The sequence below is a fragment of the Hippoglossus hippoglossus genome, chromosome 11 (genome assembly GCF_009819705.1).
Source record: "Hippoglossus hippoglossus isolate fHipHip1 chromosome 11, fHipHip1.pri, whole genome shotgun sequence".
Classification (NCBI taxonomy): Eukaryota; Metazoa; Chordata; class Actinopteri; order Pleuronectiformes; family Pleuronectidae; genus Hippoglossus; species Hippoglossus hippoglossus.
The window spans coordinates 10,706,899-10,726,390 of NC_047161.1; the positions used below are offsets into that span (position 1 = coordinate 10,706,899).

At 42.4% G+C, this 19,492-nt stretch overlaps 2 protein-coding genes across 5 annotated transcripts in view; both read left to right on the plus strand.

The window, feature by feature from the left end:
- The window catches only part of sdc3 (syndecan 3), a 36,175-nt gene extending 31,359 nt beyond the window's left edge, over window positions 1-4,816 (plus strand). For all 3 annotated transcript variants that reach the window (XM_034599861.1, XM_034599862.1, XM_034599863.1), the window contains exon 5: window positions 1,789-4,816. In XM_034599861.1, coding sequence (XP_034455752.1) covers window positions 1,789-1,955 — 167 coding nt within the window. In that variant the 3' untranslated portion in view covers window positions 1,956-4,816. The remainder of the gene's footprint in view (window positions 1-1,788) is intronic.
- Window positions 4,817-8,259: 3,443 nt separating this feature from the next.
- Window positions 8,260-15,468, plus strand: LOC117770415 (homeobox protein NOBOX). Of its 2 annotated transcripts, none has more exons than XM_034599858.1 (9): window positions 8,260-8,425; window positions 9,888-10,618; window positions 10,919-11,081; window positions 11,172-11,278; window positions 11,454-11,605; window positions 11,712-11,839; window positions 12,373-12,634; window positions 14,167-14,483; window positions 14,852-15,468. In XM_034599858.1, the coding sequence occupies exons 1-9, from the start codon at window positions 8,392-8,394 to the stop codon at window positions 15,298-15,300; spliced, it is 2,343 nt and encodes a 780-aa protein (XP_034455749.1). In that variant the 5' UTR covers window positions 8,260-8,391; the 3' UTR covers window positions 15,301-15,468. The 2 variants fall into 2 exon arrangements, with proteins under 2 accessions (XP_034455749.1, XP_034455750.1); XM_034599859.1 differs by lacking the exon at window positions 8,260-8,425 and adding an exon at window positions 9,517-9,623.
- The last annotated feature ends 4,024 nt before the right edge of the window (window positions 15,469-19,492 follow it).

Consider the following 19,492-nt stretch of genomic DNA (forward strand, 5'->3'; position numbering starts at 1 on the left):
CATGTGCTACTTACCCCAGTTTGACCCATTGAGAACAAGCAGTCCTCTTCTTGGGTTATCCGACCCCTCCCTTCTCCTCCTGTCTTTTTCTCATCATTTTCCCTCTGGGTAAATCCAATTTCTTTTCAAGTGCCCCCCCTCCCCTGATCCCAAAGAGCTGTTGTAGAAAGCGAGGCAGCAGCCAACTCGCCTGACCTGACTGGCTCTCTGTCTCTCCTTCAGCTGTTCTGATTGGTGGACTGCTGGCGGTGGTTTTCGCTGATTTCCTGGTCATCGGTAAAGAGCAGGAGGCAACAGACTTTAGACTAGACTGTTTGTGTGATAGAACCCAATTACAGCAACATGTCAGGCTCATACATTCATATATACAACGGTGTATTCAGGCGGAATTATTTAGCAACAACACGTCTCTGATTTTTCACTCATTCAGGAGACTTTCAGAATTTTCCCCCAAGAAGATGAGATGGGAGCCATTAAGGCCAAACAGGAATAATGCAATTTCTAGTCTTGAAAAATGAAACTTATTTTTGCCTCAGGCCATTCTTTCAAAACATATGATAATTTAATTTGTTTCCTTCATATTGATTTTGATCAAAAACCACCACTCCTATTCCTCCTTCATAATCTATACAGTGCTTCAGAGTGTTGTAGCAGCTGCATCAATATTTTAAAAAGACAAAGCGTCTGCAGGCGAAGCTCTGCACTGAGGCACATGGGTGCTCTGAGCTAAATACTAATGTTAGCATATGAAGCATGGAAGCTTTCTCACTTTGCCAATACCAACATGAGGATGTTTAGCAGGTGTAGTGTTTACCATGTTCACCATGTGACTTTAGCATATTGGTATGATCAAAATGCTAATTAGCACTGAACACAAAGTAAAGCTAAGCCTGATCTGAATTTTATAAACCAAAGATTATCTACTGGATGAAAATTAGAATGGACTTACAAAACTGACATCCTCTTTAATTGTGCAATTATTTTCCTCATCTACAACACTCCAGATGTCCTCCACCTTAAAAACTAATATGTGAAATTAACATATTCATGCACAGTATAAGACAATAAGTACATGTTCAAAATGTTAAACTACAAGAAATGTTGTTTCAGAGGTGTCCAGTTCTTTTGCAGTTCTCTCACAGTGCATGGTGGAAAGTTATATTGTTTTAAATGGCCCAGCTTGTGCAGTCTGATATACTGGCCTTAATGGTATAAACACAGTAAACACCTCCCACACAATGAATGGAAACAAAGTGTTCCTCGAGCATTTAGGAAAACAAAAAACACTTTGTTCTCTGTTATGGCATCAACACCAATTCTTTTAACGAAGGAACGTTTTTGTTCTTATTTCATTTGGTTACGTCACATTTATCCATCGCGCGCAGCAAGAGTTCATTAGCGCTACGTGCACTGAAAGGTGGAAAGATGCAGCTAGTGTGGAAAGGTTACACCAGCCCCGTCAGGCTAAACTACGATGTCGCACTGCAGGGCTGCAATTTAGCACAAAGCTGTTGGCAACACCGAACGTATGTTGGCACATTCAGGCTCATCAGTCCTCTCTTAGCAACTAGGTGATAGTGATGCTGTGGTAGCTTTGCTCTGCTTTCAGTCTAGAGTGTTTTTTAAAGCTGCGTGTTTGTAGTGCTGTAGTCCGCTGCAGGATGTAACCGTGGCGCTAATGGCATTTTTGTGTTTGTTTATGTGTCCTTCTGTGTGTTGGTAGCGTCTACACTGTAATAATCTAGAAAGGTTTTCTGATTCCCACCATGTCCTTCTGCATTCCTCTAGCCGTGATAGTGGGAGGTGTGGTCGGCGCCTTGTTCGCCGCCTTCCTGGTGATGCTGCTGGTGTACCGGATGAAGAAGAAGGACGAGGGCAGCTACACGCTGGAGGAACCTAAACAGGCCACCGTCACCTACCAGAAACCAGACAAGCAGGAGGAGTTTTACGCATAACACTCGTACGCCAGAGAGACCGCACACCGAGGGAGAGAGAAAGATGGAGAGAGAGAGAAGAGAGATACTCTCAGCGCCCCCACCTCCTCCTCCTCCTCCTCTTCTTTGTTGCTCCAACCTCATCTGCTCGCCTCTCCTCATCCCTCTCTCCTCTCGTCTCCAAAACACTTGAGAGCGCCTTTCTCTCTGCGGACTTGGAACTTTCTTTTCAATGAAAATGAAAAAGAGGACAAAAAAATCCAAATATATTCTGAAAAAAAAAATACACATACACACGAGATGTTTTTAAAGTAAATGTTGTTCTTAATATTCTACAGATTCTCTTGTTCTGTATGTAATGATATGATTATTTTCTAAAAAAAAAACTAAACAAAGCAAAACACAAGCGCTTAACCTGTGTTTTCCAGCACACTAAAGTCCCCCTCTTCTGTTTTTATGGAGCGAATGAAAGGCTTAAAGGAAAGAGGAGAGGAGAGGGGCGGAGCGAGCTGAGGGAGACACAAAAGGGAGAGAAAACAGAGTGATGGGCTCGACTCTGCCCCTCACCCCCTCACAAATAACACGTAGAGCGTCTGGTTGGCCACACAGAGCCAAGGGTCAAAGGTGAGAGGAAAGGTCTCTTTTGTGCCTTCCATCCCTCTGGTGCTCAAACACACACAGGAATACATCCACATAAACACACGCTTACACGTACGCACATGTACACACACACACACGGACACACACACACACTTGTATCTGCTCGAAGGTGGCTCTGACCTCTCTCTCTGTGCTCAGCCAACCAGAAAACCATGCTCAACCCTTGGCGTGTTCCACAGCGTCGAGGAGCAACTGTGGAAACACCGGCTGGTCGCGTTGAGGCTCGCTCCACGGCCCGTCTGCTCCTCTAAGCTGTACAAAGAATAGTTATGGATAGTAATAATCAATAATATATCAATGTTTTCGGCTGGATGGTGAACAATAATAATACCGTAATAATAATAATTATGATAATAATAATAATACTTCAACAGGAGGATGTGTATTTAGCAGTTTAAAAAAAAAGAAGTTTATATGTAAATATTGTATCCTTTCTGACATCACTAACCATCTGCATGATCATGAAGAGTTTTTATTCATCACATTCGTCATCACTCTAGATGAGCTGTGCTCTCGTCAACCACACACACACACACACACACACACACACACACACACACACACACACACACATATATACATACATACATACATACATACATACATACATACATACAAACATCAACACACCACACAGACTTTAAATATACTGTAGATCATATCATTCAAACACATATCAACCCCATCATCATCATCATCATCATCGTCATTGTGATAGTCATCACTTTTGATACGAACGGGATCGGGTGGTTTCAATATGTTATTGATTAGTTGTCAATCAGTTGCTGCGGTTGGTTTAGAGTTTGGTCTGTTTGTATAAAAGCACAACTATGTTTTCAGTCATCACGTCGTCCGCCATCACGTCATCCGTTACCCCCCCCCAACCCCACCCACCCACACACCCTTTGCATGCCTCACTTTGTTTTTTCTTCCACCATTGGCTCTCTGTTTGGGGATGGGAGGGGCCACTGGGAAGCATGAGGGGCTTTAACGAAATCAGGAAGTGGGAATCCGTCCAGGAAGTTGCTCACACGTGCACTGATTCAGTCAAAAAACTAAATCTTAGTTAAAGGATTGGTTATGAGACTTTGAATCAGTGTTTATGGTGTCAACTTAAACCTGCAGGACCAATCTGGGGACCGGGTCATTGGTAATGGGGTTTAGGATTCAGTTCGGGGATTGTGAGGAGGGCTGTGCTTCTATCTAAGAGATTGTAACAATAACCACACCAGTGTGACTGGGCTAGTAGCTTCTATTATACTCAGTACTGTAGAACAAAAATGCATGGGAGTCAAAACTATACTAGTCTGGGTGTGTGTGGATGCCTGTGTGTGTGTGTGTGTGTGTGTGTGGATGCCTGTGTGTGTGTGTGTGTGTGTGTGTTTTTGTCCGTGTGTGTGATAGAAAAAGAGAGTTGAGTTTAAGATGGAATGTACTGTGGTCGAGAGTGTGTTTACCTACCCCAGCAGTTCTCACGCTCTTCCACAGACAGGTAACACACCTCTTCTACTCCTGTGTGTATTTTGCCTGTCCCCTCGCCAGTGTGAGAATACGTGCGTGTCTCCACCTCATCTAAAGCCACCACCTGTATGTGTGTGTGCGTGAGTGTCTCACCTCGGTATTTCACAGCAGACTCTTGTGTACACTGACTAGCCTGTCGACGTGTGTGTATGCGTGTGTGTGTGTGTCTGCGTGTGTTTAGTCTGTTCACTGCTGAATGTGGGGCAGCTGGTCCCTCACAGTGGCTTTCACACACACACTGACTGTGTCTTCTCACTGTCTGTCTGACTCGGCCTGTCTGTCTCTCTGCAACGGGGACAGACGGACAGGCAACACGCCACTTTCTCACAGGCAGGAATGATCTTAACACGTACTGTCTTTTCTAAAGTGACTGTCAAAATGTAAACGTGTGTTTGTACCCATATAAGCCTGCGTAGCCAAATAAGATGTGTGTGTGTGAGTGAGCGAATAAGAAAGGGTGGATTTGTATGTGTGAGTGTGTGTGTGTGTGTGTGTGTGTGTGTGTGTGTGTGTGAAGCCTAATGGAGGCTACACTACTCTATGTTTGCTGTTCCCATTCCTGTTTTTATACATTTGCATTTTTTTAAGGCTGAGTTTCTGTCATTGGCTGAGTGGGCGAGAGGAGGCGGATCCTCCACGCCACCGCCCTGTCACTAATCTGCCACTCTGTTCCAAATAAAAAACCTGATTGGGTAAATCTGTCCCGTCTTGTCTTTCCTAATTAGAAAATGGAAATTGAGATGTTGTTTGTGTCCAGTCTGGTCTGATAACCACATGTTGCACTGATTATAGACTTAAATTGAAGAGCAGTCACATGACACTAAGTGTATGCACTTTATTTACTACCAGCAGTGGAAAACGTCAAATTACAACTCCTCTGATGCCACCTACAGCTGCAGTTCTCTGTCACCTCCAAATTTCCATTAGAGCTCAGAGCAAACTGCAGGTATTAGCGTCATTATTTGCCAGTAAAACAACTGCTACTCCTGTCTTACAAAAATATTATGCGTGAAAATGTTGTTCGTTTAGATTGTGTAATTTGAATATACACCATTTACTTCAGGAATGTCATCACAATACAAAGTAAACAGTCAAATGAATAAATGTGACACACTGCCAAACTGGACTAAAACGTTACATGACAAACCCGAGCCCACTTTAATCATCATTGTACTTAACTTCTTTCCCTATAACAAATACACCATTAATCAAATATCAAAAGCAATTACCATGCAGTGAACATGGGGATTTCACAGCCTCTGGGGATCACGGGAATCCAGCTTTGATCTTTTATATAATTTTTTTCACACACAAACGCTGTGAGTGAATCCTAAATTTAATCATTTCATTTTAACAGTTTAATGAAGTACTGTAGAAAGAAGGTCCTGTGTTTTTCAGTCTAGACAGAGAGGATTTTACATGTCGTGCTTCAGAACTTTCTGGTCTCATGCCTAATGTCGGCAGGGAAGGGCTCCATCCTCTGTGACCCTGCTCAAGGATAAATAAGTATTGAATGAATGGAAGGACTTTTAATATTTGGCAGGAATTGCATAGTAAATGTCAATGAAGCACATTTTAAGAAGGTCTTTTCACTCATAAAAATTAAGAAATCCACGCATGCATTATCATTTCTTATCCTTTGAGGGTCGCGTGAGGAGATGGATCCAACCCCTGCTGATATTGGACGAGAGGCCCATAGAGACAAACAACCATTCCCACCTACACACAATTTAGAGTCTCCAATAACCGCTTAACCCCAATCTGGAGAACCCAAGAAAGACAACAGGGGAAACTGCTGCACCACTGTGCTGCATTATGAAGAAATACGAAAATATAATGTTGTGTTGAAGAGCACTAAGAAAAGAGAGAGGGGAAGCATTACATGGAAATATAGTCGGAATATCCTGTTAGTGTTTTCACCACCTGCTACTTGTGGAAGTCTTAAGAGGAGCTGCTTATGAGCTTTAAATTGTAGCTTTCAACACAATTACTCCTGATTGTCCTCGAGAAAGTCTATTGCTTTCATTAACAGCACTCTCACCACCCCCTAATTAAAGCTGCAGTTCATTTCAACATGGATTAATGTGAATTCACCGACTGAAAACGTTGGTTCACTTGAAACATAATTTTCTCACTGTGGCCTCTCGTGCTATGAAACCATGCAGACCACGTCCAGTTTGGAGATCTCTGGCATTTCTGCTCACAACAATTATGAAATATGTGTTAAATTCAGAGAACAGACGATGAACATTGCACCTCCCCGCAGTTCCATCACGCTCTTTGGATTATCCAAAGTAACCAGGACATTGTTGCTGGTAAGACAGACTACTGTTGAATTATTTAGCTGCAATTTTAAATGCTCTCACACATGAAATTCCATCAGTCTCTCTTTTTTGCCGGCGTCGAGGAGAAATCTCAGACACATATATCTCAAAACCTGGGGACCTATTTGAATGACAAGGTGAGGTTATACAAAAGATATATAATAATATATATGTCTTTACTGTGACTTCTCTCCTGCTGCTGGATTCAGTTCAAACTTGAGTCCCCATTAGTTCGCTCACTGAGCAGTGAGTGTTTAAACAAGTGGGTAAAACAGGCGGCCCGTGTTGGAAATGTATTTTAGTGTCGTACAGTTAAAAGAGCTCACATGCAGACATGAAGTCTCGCTCTGGTGTTATCACACACCAGCATTAGCATGGCCTACATACCATTTCTAACCCACTGACATTAAAAGCAACCCTGTGCACCTCAATGCTACATCTGACAGAGCTGCTGTGTGTGTGTGTGTGTGTGTGTGTGTGTGTGTGTGTGTGTGATCACAGCCTCTTAACAGCCCATTTACACATGCGGAACTCAGTGAAACCTCGAGGGAGAAACAGCCAGAGATGTTATAATTCTTAAGTAGTCACATGAAAATGTGCTTATGAAATAATTAGATAAACTGTCCTCTGGGGGTTTTAGAGCACACAGGAAGGGGCATTATTATCCTCGGTTTACATTCTTAGCAACAAACCAGATGAAACCAAGGTCACTGGGAGTGGAGGAGCACCAGTGGGTCTGCAGATGGCCTTTCCCTGGATCCAGAGACGACGACAACAAGCCATCCTGGCCTTGGGTACTGGGCCACTGATACGGAAATCTGCCATTACCCAGACGACAAGAGGGGGTGATGCATGAGCCTTCTTCTGTTTGGGAGAATAAAAGCTTTACCACTCCTGGGTTGGGGTAGACAGGAGGTGGTGTCTGGGGTCCAGCTCATACCCCATCTGGTGGGTGGTGGAGGAACAACTGCAGCAAAGACAATCTGACAGAGAACCGGATTTTAACCTGTAACTACATCAATATATTTAACTGTATCTATAAATATAACAATCTGTTGTGTCTGGTTTCTTGTGTTTATAAGCTTGCATCTAGATTTAAAGAGCTATAAGTATGGAAAAATACCGTATTAGTGTTCCAACTTTCAATGAGAATCCAGTAAACATTCAAATGTATTAAAGAACTACATTTATGCAATAATCCCTACTTTGATAGTCGATGTATGTTTGTTCTTTTTTTCTTATTGTGTTGCTTAAATTCATAAATATGTTTCTACAGTTGTCTATTGTGGCTGTTACTGTTTAAAAACCAAATAAACTGTTAATCATAAAGAGAAACATCCTACACATTCAAATTGTTGGATATTGTTGTCATACTGTGGAAGTTATACATAGATTTACTTACTGTGAATAGATCATATATTTACTTATAAACACACATATGTGTATAAGGCATAATTAAGGTGATAAATAAAACAAATTAAAATAGATACATAGTAAAGCTTAGGTTATTGTTGGTACATTCAGCTATAGATGGAATATATAATTTGACACGAATGATCAACATAGAAAAAGTTTGATGTAGATGAATGTATGTATAGTGTAAATGTGTATATTTGAAGTATATAAGTATAGATGTATATGTATGTTTGAAGTATAGAAGTATAGATGTGCATATTTAAAGTATATAAGTATAGATGTGTATATTTTAAGTACATATATATGTATACTTGGGCCTTTCTCCCCGTTACATCCTGGTTGGCCTGTTCTGGTCGCTGATTGGCTGGCTCGGTTTGACCCTTCACGCGATAATTCTGCTGCTCAGTGCTCGTGAGGAGCTAATCAATCAATCAACGGGATGATTAGCCTCCCGTCAGGACCAGTGTTCTCCGAGAGGCCGCTCGGTTAATTGATTATTAGTGACCGTTTATTGGTGTTTGACAGCGGCCGATAATATGGAAGAAGACTGTGATGTGGCAGAAGACGTTGGTAAGGACTTCTGGGACTTCTGGGCCCGCACCGTGATGTTCTGGTAACTTTTAGCTTCCGAACAAAAGTCCGGCTTGACTCTTTATCTTTATTGTTCGAGCTGATGGACTTTTAAAAACTCCGTGTGTGTAATTTAAAGCTCCTAACCTTCCCTGTGAGGTGCAGCTCCCGGTGCTGCGCGACTCCACGGAGACAATTTACGAATGAAAAGCGGTTTATTAACACGGACGACCCCGCTGTTCGAGCAGTGGGGCCGGGTTAGCCGGGTTAGCAGCAGCTAGCCGGGCCCGGTTAATTAACGCGCAGGTGAGGTGGCACGAGGCGCCGCTCAGCTGGGACACTCATTAAGTGGCTGCAGGCCGCAGATCCTCTGAGGACCATGATCATCAGACCTCTGACAACCTGCTGTCCACTCAGGGAACAACCGCGTCTCCCACGTTAGACAACTGCTATTAGGATATAATCAATATATAGGAGCTCCAGGGGGCTTTGACTCTATATAAAATATATTTTAATAAAAGTATATCTATCTGGATGATGAAGGAATGTGAAAACATGGCCAGGATTTTAGTTTTTCAAAGGCCATGAGTTCTCCATGAAGTCTTTTTATATGAAGTTTTTATATTTCTCTCCATTTTATTTATTTAACTTTCTGATTGATCATAGCTTCATTCAGACAGAACATGGTGTGATTGCAGGTTTGTAGTAGAGCCGAAACATGTTGATTTACTAAAACATATATTTTTCTATCTATAAATAAGAAATTTCTTAACAAAAATAGCAACAATTCTATTCCTTTAAGAATTGCTACATCTCTATGGTAGTAAACTGAATATGTATTGAGCTTTGACTCAGGGAAGTAGATTATAAGATACCAAAACATTATTAAACTGGAACGGTCCAACATATTTTATACACGCAAAGATATCTGTGCCCTAAATACGCAGGTTTTTTTCATGAGGATCCATGAATTATTCCCTGGGAAATCTGACATTGTTAAAAAACAAATTAAAGCTTTATCTCACTATGTTAACGAAAGTAATAAAACTTCTTCCCTTCTGCCCTCTATATCCAGATCTGCCCCAAAATGGTCTCCTTCATGCCCCATGTCACATCTTTTCACCAAGTTTCGTGGAAATCTGTCTCGTAGTTTATGCATTAATTAATCCTGCTGAAACAAACAAAAAACATAGAACAGGTAATTGATCAAGGGATTGATTAAAGCATCATAGAAAAGCTGTTCATGTTGTGTTAGGTCTTTAATGATCTGACTGGGGGGTTCTGGTAAAAGTTGTAAAAGTAGGTTTAGGTGTCTCCAAGTCTGGTTTTGATTAAAATTGAGAGTTTAAAGGCTGTAATACACATGACTTAGCAAAAATGGCCACATTTTACCTCAGTGAAAATAGTCTAAACTTAACATAACCTGCACATGTAAACAAGCTCTCACTTCACTCTGTTGCAGACTGTCCAAGTCTTCTCTGTGCGGGACTGGAGGAGCTGGAAACAAAGAATGATCAAGGGAGGAGGAGGAGGGGAGATGGAGAGGAGGAAGTGTTTAATCAGAGGGAGGATGAAGAGGCAGGAGAGAAAACAGAGCGAGATGAGAAGGAGGGGGAGGAGGAGAAGGATAAGAAAGTGTCTCGAAGGGAACTTATGGCAACAGAGGGAGAAGAGGAGGAGCAGATGAAGCCAGAGAGTAGGCTGGAAGAGGAGGAGGCACAGCAGGTGCAGATGGAAGACGAGATCGAGGACAACAAGGAAACGGTTTCTGATCAGCAACAGAATAAAGAATCAAAACATCCAGAGGAAAAAGAGGAGCAGAAAAAGAGTAAGAGGAGGAGAGGTAGGAAGCAAAGTGAACGAGTAAGAAACAGGAGAGGAGTAAAAGCAGTTGGTGAGAGGATGGCGGAGAAAAAGAGGAATCAGACACAGGAGGTGTCGGTGAGCTCAGAGGAGAGCTCGGCTCTGTCGGAGCCTCAGTTTGGACTGAATAGCAGTGACGTGTCCGACCCCATCTACCTGGGTTGTGGGGGTACAGGGATGTATGGTCCCCCACTTCCTATTCCTCTGCTCTTCTCCTCACAAACTCCAATCCCTATTCAACCTGCACCACCTCAGCCCCACGGGACAAAGAGGCCTCACAGCCCCCTTCCGCCTCACACTCTCCCCCAGCAGGGCTCACAGCCTGTTGAGGTGAGGATGGAATAGAATACAATAATGCATTTCTATAACATTATGAACAGCTTAAAACAAAAGAAAGAAATCTATGCAGCAAAACCAGATATCATCTTTATTCCATGCTTTCTTCCTCCTTGTCAAAACCTGGTGCCTACATTATCCACAAAGCAACACTTCTGAAGGGGCAAATATTTAGTTCTGTTATTCTAGTTATGACTTTAATGGTCTCAAGCATTTACATTTTCTTATGTTCAGGTTTTATTGACAATGGCAGACAAACAATAGATGAGGTAATGTTTGACTGGTTCATGGCAGATGGAGATAACCCAGGTTTACTCCACCCGACGCTCCATCCGCTACAGCACCAGGGGCCGAGGCCGGGCCCTCAGTTTCCCTCTGCTCCCGGGGCTAGAGACTGTGGACAACTGCCTGCTGCCGCCTGCACCGAAGAAGAAAACACGGACACTCTACAATACTGGTAACCAAATTATCAGTTTGTCCAGGTGTTTTCATATTCTGCAAATAGTTAACTGCATTGTGCGTGCGTGTGTTGTGCGTGTGTCTACAGATCAGTTGGAGCATTTAGAGGCCCTATTCCAGGAGGACCATTATCCTGATGCAGAGAAGAGGAAGGTGATTGCAGCTTCAGTTGGTGTCACACCTCAGAGAATTATGGTAAGACATTCATCCCTTTTTTTCCTTTTGATAATTTGGCTTTCTATATGAGTAAGAATAGAAAGAATGTGTCTGGTCTTGCTTTCACTCTCCTCTGCCCCTTCTCATTCTCTTTGTTACCGTCTGTCACTCTTTCTCCATCTCTACGATCTGCTGTTCTAATCCTGTGTCCCAGGTCTGGTTTCAGAACCGCAGGGCCAAGTGGAGGAAAGTTGAGCGCTCCATCACAGCAAAGGTTGAACATAGACAGAGTAGAGTTGGATGCAGCAGCAGTAGCCCCCCACATCACCAAATGAATCCCACCCTGCCCACACTGGCACCTAATAGGTCAGTAAATCCCTTCAGCTATGGTATGTTTTCTTTTTAACAGTGCAATGATGCATGTATTTAAGCTTCAAACAATCAATGACTTATTGCTTGTTATGTTTTTCAGTAAGGGGACTCCCTGTTTTCCTGGTCACTTTGCCACTAAACTGCCCCAGCTTGCCCCTGTGGCACTTTCTTTGCCCAACCTGTCCAACCAGACCCCGGCCTCCTACAGCAACCTGCTGACCAGCCCAGGTACACCTTCTCCAGAGCTGAGGGAAAATATACCCAATATCATTTTCACACACTAACAAAGGGGTCATGTTCAGACTAAAAAAGTGACGCCCACTCACTCATTTTAATGAGGCCACTGTGTTGGCACAGCAGGAACACAGACGCCAAGGGCTTTAGCTCAAAACACAGTGTCGTCCAGCAAAAATGTTGATAGCAGTTTTTCTGCAGATGTCGTGTTACCTAGCTAATCACTGTGTTATGACTGCATATATGCTAACACAGATCTGGTTGAATATGAAATGCTGTAACTATAGATAAATACAAGAGTTGTTTCATGTTATTGAAGACATCAGTGGTTTTATAATTACATAACTAATAGTTTATAGTAGGACCAACGATCAGTCTTTGGTGCATATCCGTTCTTATAAAAGACTTATTTTAGCTAGTTCAGCTACGCTCAAGCTCAGTGGGATTCCAACCTGCATGTTGAGATTGTAAATTTTCCCAGAAACCAAACTGCAGTATCTCTTTAATCTCAGTGTTTAATTTCCAAGGTCATTCGAGAGTGAGAGATGGGGGCCTGCATCAGCTGTCATCTCAGGGAGGGCTAACAGAGTACCACCCTCGTCCCATGCACAGTCCTCCCCCCCTGCGGCGAGCCAGTCTTCCCCTTTTCACAACGACGTACAGCCCCTCCAACCCCACTCCACCCCTCCTCAACACCCCAGATCAAACCCCACCTCTGTTTCTGGATGCTCTGGAGGGCGGCTCCTCCTTGGCCCATCGTGACACTCAGTCTCTGCAGACTGACATCAGGTCAGCTTAGCTCACAACACACTGTGACATGAATACTAGATGATGATTTGAACAGGGACAATGAGTTCAAAAGATGACAGAGGGACAGACTGCAGACACGACCAGGGATCCTATGAAATACTGATATAATGATGGCTTATGCAGAGCATGTACTGGTAGGAAGTCAGTTTCAGGCGCTGCTCTGAAACATTTCAGAAATCATGCTGATTAACATCTCAGTTAGTAATTGCTTTGTGCATAATGATTTTTGCTTATTTAACTACAACACCATGAATCACAACAGTAAAAATAATCTCCAATTTCCAGCCGATAATAAAACAATTAATGACAATAACTTTCCCAGTGGTGCTTTGAAGACACCTGAAGGCGTATTATATAATATCATATTTCAGTCGAATAAAAATTTCTTCAAAATAGGCTGAGAGTGCTCTGTAAATTAATTGGGACATCAACTATCTTGAAAACAGTGCTTTTGATCTGAAATGTCAAGGATGAGCCAAAAATACATAAATGTCCACTGTTTTTGTGTGGTGGTAAAAACCTCACACCATAGACACATTACCTTTTTGTAGAATACATTTTTCTTGAGAGTTCCTAATTCTCTGAGGAATCACAGACACAATGTGATGAATCAAGTCTCAGTTCTTCATGCAGCACAGAGAGAAAACCTACAAGGTTGTTCTCTGTCAGATTATCTTGTTTTATATACCCTCAGAAGAACAGTTGCTGACTCTTGACGAGGTTGATTCATTCAGTCATACTTCCAGGTATTAATCAGGCCTTCCTCAGTACAGTGGCCTTTTCCGGTCAGTTGACGTCATCTGTCTCATCTGGCCACCTTACGGCTTTAACACAGTATCACATAAGCTTCATCTGGCATAGACATAATCAGAAATCAATACATTTGCAACTGAAACTCCAATGTTCATTTCCCATACCCAAAGATTAATTGCATAGCTACAGAGGAAAATGAGATTTTAGCTACGCTGGTCAATTGGCGCCATCATCAGGTCAGAGTATTAATTTGTCCAATACTTTGATTTATGACTAAGAACATGAAAAACAAATCTCAACTATTCATTAATCTTAGTAAGAGGGCCGTATAAATCAACGAGTTGGCTGTCTCACTATGAGCATGTTTGCATACTGATAATATAATTTTGCTTAAAGCATCACTGAGACTTAATACAACCTCACAGAGCTGCCAGTGTGGCTCTAGAGTCTTAGTTTTAAAGAGAGAGCTTTGTCAACAGTTTCTTAATGTGAGTATTTACAAATGGATTATCGTATAGATCAGAATATCCCAAACTCTCCAGTTATTTCTGACAATCCATTCACTGCATTGCCAGCCGAGTATTATCCATCCCTCATTGAACACCCTCTTGTGTAACTCCTGGACTCCCTTGCTCTGGAACAGTGTGACAAAAAGACAGATTCACTGGATCAGATATATGATAGTGTCAGAGTGTGCATGACCATATACTGTAAGTAAAGTAAGTGAGTGTGACTGAATTCTTCTGTGTTGTCCCCAGTTCTCTGTTTGACTTTGGGGAGAAGCTCGACTATCTGACGTCCAGCCAGCAGAACAACAGTCTCTCCTACTTGCTTCAGAACTCCTTCCCCAGCAGCCAGCCCCAGCACCAGGCTCAAGCATCTCTACCTCGCATGGCTTACCTTACCCCCTCCCCCTACCTCACCCCCAACCCTCCAGATTCCAACCCTACCTCCTACCTGACCTTTGGCCCCGGGGGAAACTCCACGGGGGTGGTGACCTATTCCACTGGAGGCCACACCTATTTCCAGTCCCAGAGTGCTGGACAAATCCTACTGCAGTCCACTGGTCATCATGGTGAGTCACTGTGATTAATTCATCTATGGGGCCACAAAATTACAAGGCTTCAAGGATTAGCATGTAAAAATGAGGGGTCACAAAATAAAAAAAACAAATGCAACAAAATTATATAATGTAAAATCATACATGTACATCAGTACAGTATAACCCACAAATAAACCATCCATATGTACAGTAGTTACTCAAATCTCACCTCAAGGCACCTCTTAAAATCCTGCTTCTACTTCTCAACTTGTCATGATACCTGAATGTATGGTGGGACACAGAAAATAGTTAGTAGTAACTTAATGTTTGTGCTGAATGATCTCTAATAAAGCTCAACTGTCACATGTCTGTTTGGATCTGTGTGTGTGTTTACCCACCAGGTGGGCTCACTGGATACCAGTCGTACCCGTGGGGTAACATGTACAACCAGCCGTCCATGCACCAGCGTACTCAGTGCCCTCCATCTTACCCTGCCAGCTTGGGGACTGCAAGAGATCGCCAGCCACCCTCCTCCACTACGCTGCCTCCCTCATTCTACCCTCAGGGGGAACTCGGGCTTTCCCAGCGCTCGTCATACTTCCAGCCACACACCACCTCCACCACCACCAGCAGCAGCAGCTCCACCGTCCTCCCTCCTGTGTCAACGCTGCGACCCTCACACCTCAGAGCGGAGAGCACACCAACAAAGGTTACATCCCTGTTACATTCTCAGGTCAGCCCTGCCTCTCCAGAAAGCCCTCCAGTGCCCCCTTGTGTCAAGATTGAGTACGAAAGCCCCAGAGAGATTCACAGCCACTTCCACTGCGACTTCTCGCCCATACATTTTTGACTGTGTTTGTGTGTGTCTGAGTGTGTTTAAAATATCTGTGTAAATATAACCTGTGTGTTTGAGAGTGATCCTGCCATTTCTACCTAGTATATTACTATTATATAATTAATGTCAGGAGGCTTGAGCTGCATTTAGCTGTGCTGTAATAAATGTTCTTTCTTCTGTTAAGCTTTTATTTTTCTGCATTTTGTGTGTGTGTGTGTGTGTGTGTGTGTGTGTGTGTGTGTGTGTGTGTGTGTGTGTGTGTGTGTGTGTGTGTGTGTGTGTGTGTGTGTGTGTGTGTGTGTGTGTGTGTGTGTGTGTGTGTGTGTGTGTGTGTGTGTGTGTGTTTTGACTGAGGCATGATAACATCCCAACACACAAATAAACCTTGATACCAAGTCAGAGAATGAGTGAGATAGAGCGAGTGCTCTAATAGGGTGAGAAGTTATACAGAAACTTAACTTGGTTCAGATTTGAATGTGGTTATTTTGCATAGTCTGTATATAAAGATGGATGACATATTTCCACTTCCTCCCACTATCCAGAAATGAAGCTAGAATACCCTGAATGCAAGCGCTGCCATCTTGCTCATTTGGAGCCAGGGTCTGTGCAGTAGCAGTTTCCGTAGATGGAGCCATAATAGCGAAACAATCGTCAATCACATCCCCAATCACCCTGCTTTTATAGCATCAAATAACTAGTTAAACCCAAACGTAGTGGAAACACTTTAACGTGAATCAGACAGAAAGAGTTCCTGTGTCTGTTAAAGGTCCAAACCTCTGGTGTTGAGATCATTTGATTGATGGGAGATATGCTGCTGATATGACTCATATCAGATGCGTCTCTAGACCACAAGGGGGCACCGTCCTTCAGTGTGAGACTCTAGTCTAGATTATTTACTGGTGTGTTTTTTCTCAGATGCCTCTCTGTGGTGGTGGTGGTGGTGGAGCTGTGTGACAGTCTTTGACAGTCCAAACCAGTGAAGGAGAATTAAGACTGTTTGTGGGAAGAGGTTTCCCAGATAATCTCTAATACATCCCAAATCCTTAATCTGTGTTGCCATCTGCTGTGTTAACACATATACTGCACTTTCTGCTGATTTTATTCTAAGTATGCAAGTCAATTGCAGGAGTTAGTGGAAACCTAATCCCCATACGAAACCTCCGTCTCTGAAATTGCTGAAGGCATTTTCCTGAGACTAAAACAGACATGGGACCTGTGTGTCATTTCCCCCTCTCAGTAGTCAAATGAAAAACATAAAGTTTTCTTGTTTTAACTCTAGTTAATATTCCTAGCTGGTAGTCCTGCTGTATATGAAAGTAAAGTTTGAAGTGAAGCTTGGATGATGTGGGAGTAAGAGAAGGAAGTGTTTGATGAGAGAGCGACGAAGAGGAGGTGGCAGGGACCAGGGGAGCAGATAAAGGAGGATGGAGACAGGAGTTGAGGCGGCGGCGTGTCGGTCTGGGGACAAGGGGGGAGAGCTGAGATGAGCTGTTGCTATGGGAGGAGGAGAGGATGATGGGTGGGCTCTGCCAGCAGCCGTGGGAGGGAGAAGAAGAAGAAGAAGGGGGGATGAAGGAAGAGTGTGTTTGTAGCACAGGGGGATCTGGGATGAACAGAACTGTTGGTTATGTAATGGCTGTATTTGGGTTTTTAATGAACCTCTCTCTTCATGCTCACTGGCTACTGAGCTGTTACTGTTGGCAGGGGGAGTGCAGCATAAACACACATGCTCATACATGTGCTTCTATCTTTGAGGGGACATTCATTGAAATAATGCTGTAACCTTCTAACGCTGACCTTAACATAAACGTATCAAACCTGACCCTTTGAAACAACGTCTCAAACAGCCTTTTTTAACATTTGACAGAAGGTGAGTGTCTCAACATGATCTTACAGTCAAAGCGGTCCTTACAAAGATAGTACAAGCACACACTCACTCACACATGCATAAAAACTTCCTTTGCAGCGCAGAAAACACTCTTGCATAAAGACACACACACACACACACAACACATTCATCTGAGGAGTGAAGCCGTGCGAGTGAGAGCTCCTTTCAGAGTTAACGCAGTCAGGTTTTTACTCTGCTCTGGATTTTACTTCTATCCAGTGTGTAGGTGAAGCCTGTCACTGTGAACCTTTCCCTCTGTGCCGCACGTGTTTCAGATTTCCTCTCATCCATGTGTCGGTGAACTCGCATATGTGTTTCTGAGGCGGGTTTCATGTAGGTTTAAGTTAGTAATTAATTTTTCCAGGACTTCCCTGGTGTGAACAGAGAGCGCTCAGAGCGAAGCTGTAGGACACGAGTGTGTGTGAGCATGTATGTTCATATGTGAGCGTGTTTAAGCACAGGTATGGGATGCTTCAGTCCACCCCTGTCCCACCTCGTCAATATTTACTTAGTATTCTGAGATTTGAAGAAAGGGAACTTGTTTCAATATTTATGGATGTGGTCAAATGTGAAATCCTTGCAGTTTTTCCACACTCAGTATGTGTCAGAATGCACGCACACAAGCACACTGGGGGAAAAGGTGAAGGAAAAACCCACCACTGTTGGTTTCCAGTTAAGTAAGGGAGTTTATTGATCTAAGTGATTGAAACTAATAATGTTGGTTGACAAAAGTGAAACGGGGTTTGGAGACCCTCCAGTCCTCTGACCCTCTGGTTCAAATGGAGCGAGGGTGTTGGATTTTTAGTTTGTTTTGAAAAGATAAGAAATAGACTTGTTTTGGAAGGAGAGGGAACACCAGGGCGAGAGGCTGAGGAACACAATCTATTTGTTAAAATAAATAACTTTGCCTATTTTAAAAACAGACATATAAAATATCTCTGGTGTAACCATATTGATACTAAATACATGCACTAAAATTGACGTTATTTGAATGTGGTTTTGTATAAAAATTCCAGCGTCATGCAGTGGGACGTATTTGTTTGTTCTAAACATTTACTCTTTGGGTCTGGCAGCACTATTGTGATGAATATTCTCTATATTGAGCTCCCTGGACTGGTTGAGCTGTTGGCAATGAGGAGAGGACTTACAGGAACATTTCCCCTTTTCAGTCAGAAAATATGCCTTGATGTCTCTATATTAGATTTCTATTTGGCTAACAGAAGGTAAATGGACAAGGACACCAATATAGAAAATAACTTGGTAAAAGCTGGACCTCAGAGTTGCAGTAAATCTGCTAAACCGATATGTGAAGGTTACTGCATGAATATGTATTTTTGAGTTAGTGTGTATGTGAGATAACCATTGAATTAGAGTTTAAAATGATTATTTATCCTAAACAACGAATGAATAATGAATCCGGGGCTGCAATTAAGACTTTTTTCATTATTTAGTAATATTCCACTTATTTTCTCTTTCTATAGTTTGACTTCAAATAGTTTGTTTTCTCCAACCAACAGAATAAATTCATCGGGGTCCAATTAACCACAATAGAAGATTAAGAAAACCAAGAACAAAGTTACACTTGAGAAGCTGGAACCAGAACATTATGCGTTTCTTTGCTTAAAAGTTAACATAAGTCACTGTTCATCATTGAAATCGATTAATTATTGATGAAAATATATCAGTTGTTCAGGTCTAGACTCATCGTCCAATTTTAAATGTAGGAATTTGCTGTTGTGTTTCACATTATTGTAAGTTACTTTTAAAGATGTCACCTTATAAGTTTGCAGCATTTTCTTGACCAAATGATTAATAATTTAGTCAAAATTGGCGAAGATACAGTTTGATGAACCAGTTTAAACACAAAGTGAATAGCAAAGGTGTATGACATGTTAGGCCATAGATATTTAATCATTGTTAACCTTTTATCAGCTTTTTTTTAGTCCTCCATCCCTGTGGAACTCATTACTCATGCAAATTATATGAAAACACAAAAAGTTCACAAATACTGATGGATGCTCATCCAGCTACCTGTTTGTGTTTGTCCTGCCTGCCAGGAGACCAGGTTACCTAATCTGTGTGTGTTTGTGTGTTTGCATAATTATGTGTGTGTGTTTTTGTGTGTTCTGTCTTCTCTTAGAAACTAAATAGCCCATTCCCAGAGATGGAATGCTCTCCAAGAAAAACATCTCTAAGCTTTCATCTCCAAAACCCATCACTCTCGCTCACACACACACACACACACACACACACACACACACACACACACACACACCCACAGAGTTGATTTAGCCCTGTCTGGTTAGTTACTGTACAGCA

Bases quoted from the DNA above. Each gene is read 5' to 3' on its own strand.
- LOC117770415 (XM_034599858.1), top strand. From the start codon at position 8,392: ATGGAAGAAGACTGTGATGTGGCAGAAGACGTTG. The intron at 8,426-9,887 runs GTAAGGACTTCT...ACTCTGTTGCAG, and splicing joins TGATGTGGCAGAAGACGTTG to ACTGTCCAAGTCTTCTCTGT. The intron at 11,840-12,372 runs GTACACCTTCTC...TTAATTTCCAAG, and splicing joins CAACCTGCTGACCAGCCCAG to GTCATTCGAGAGTGAGAGAT.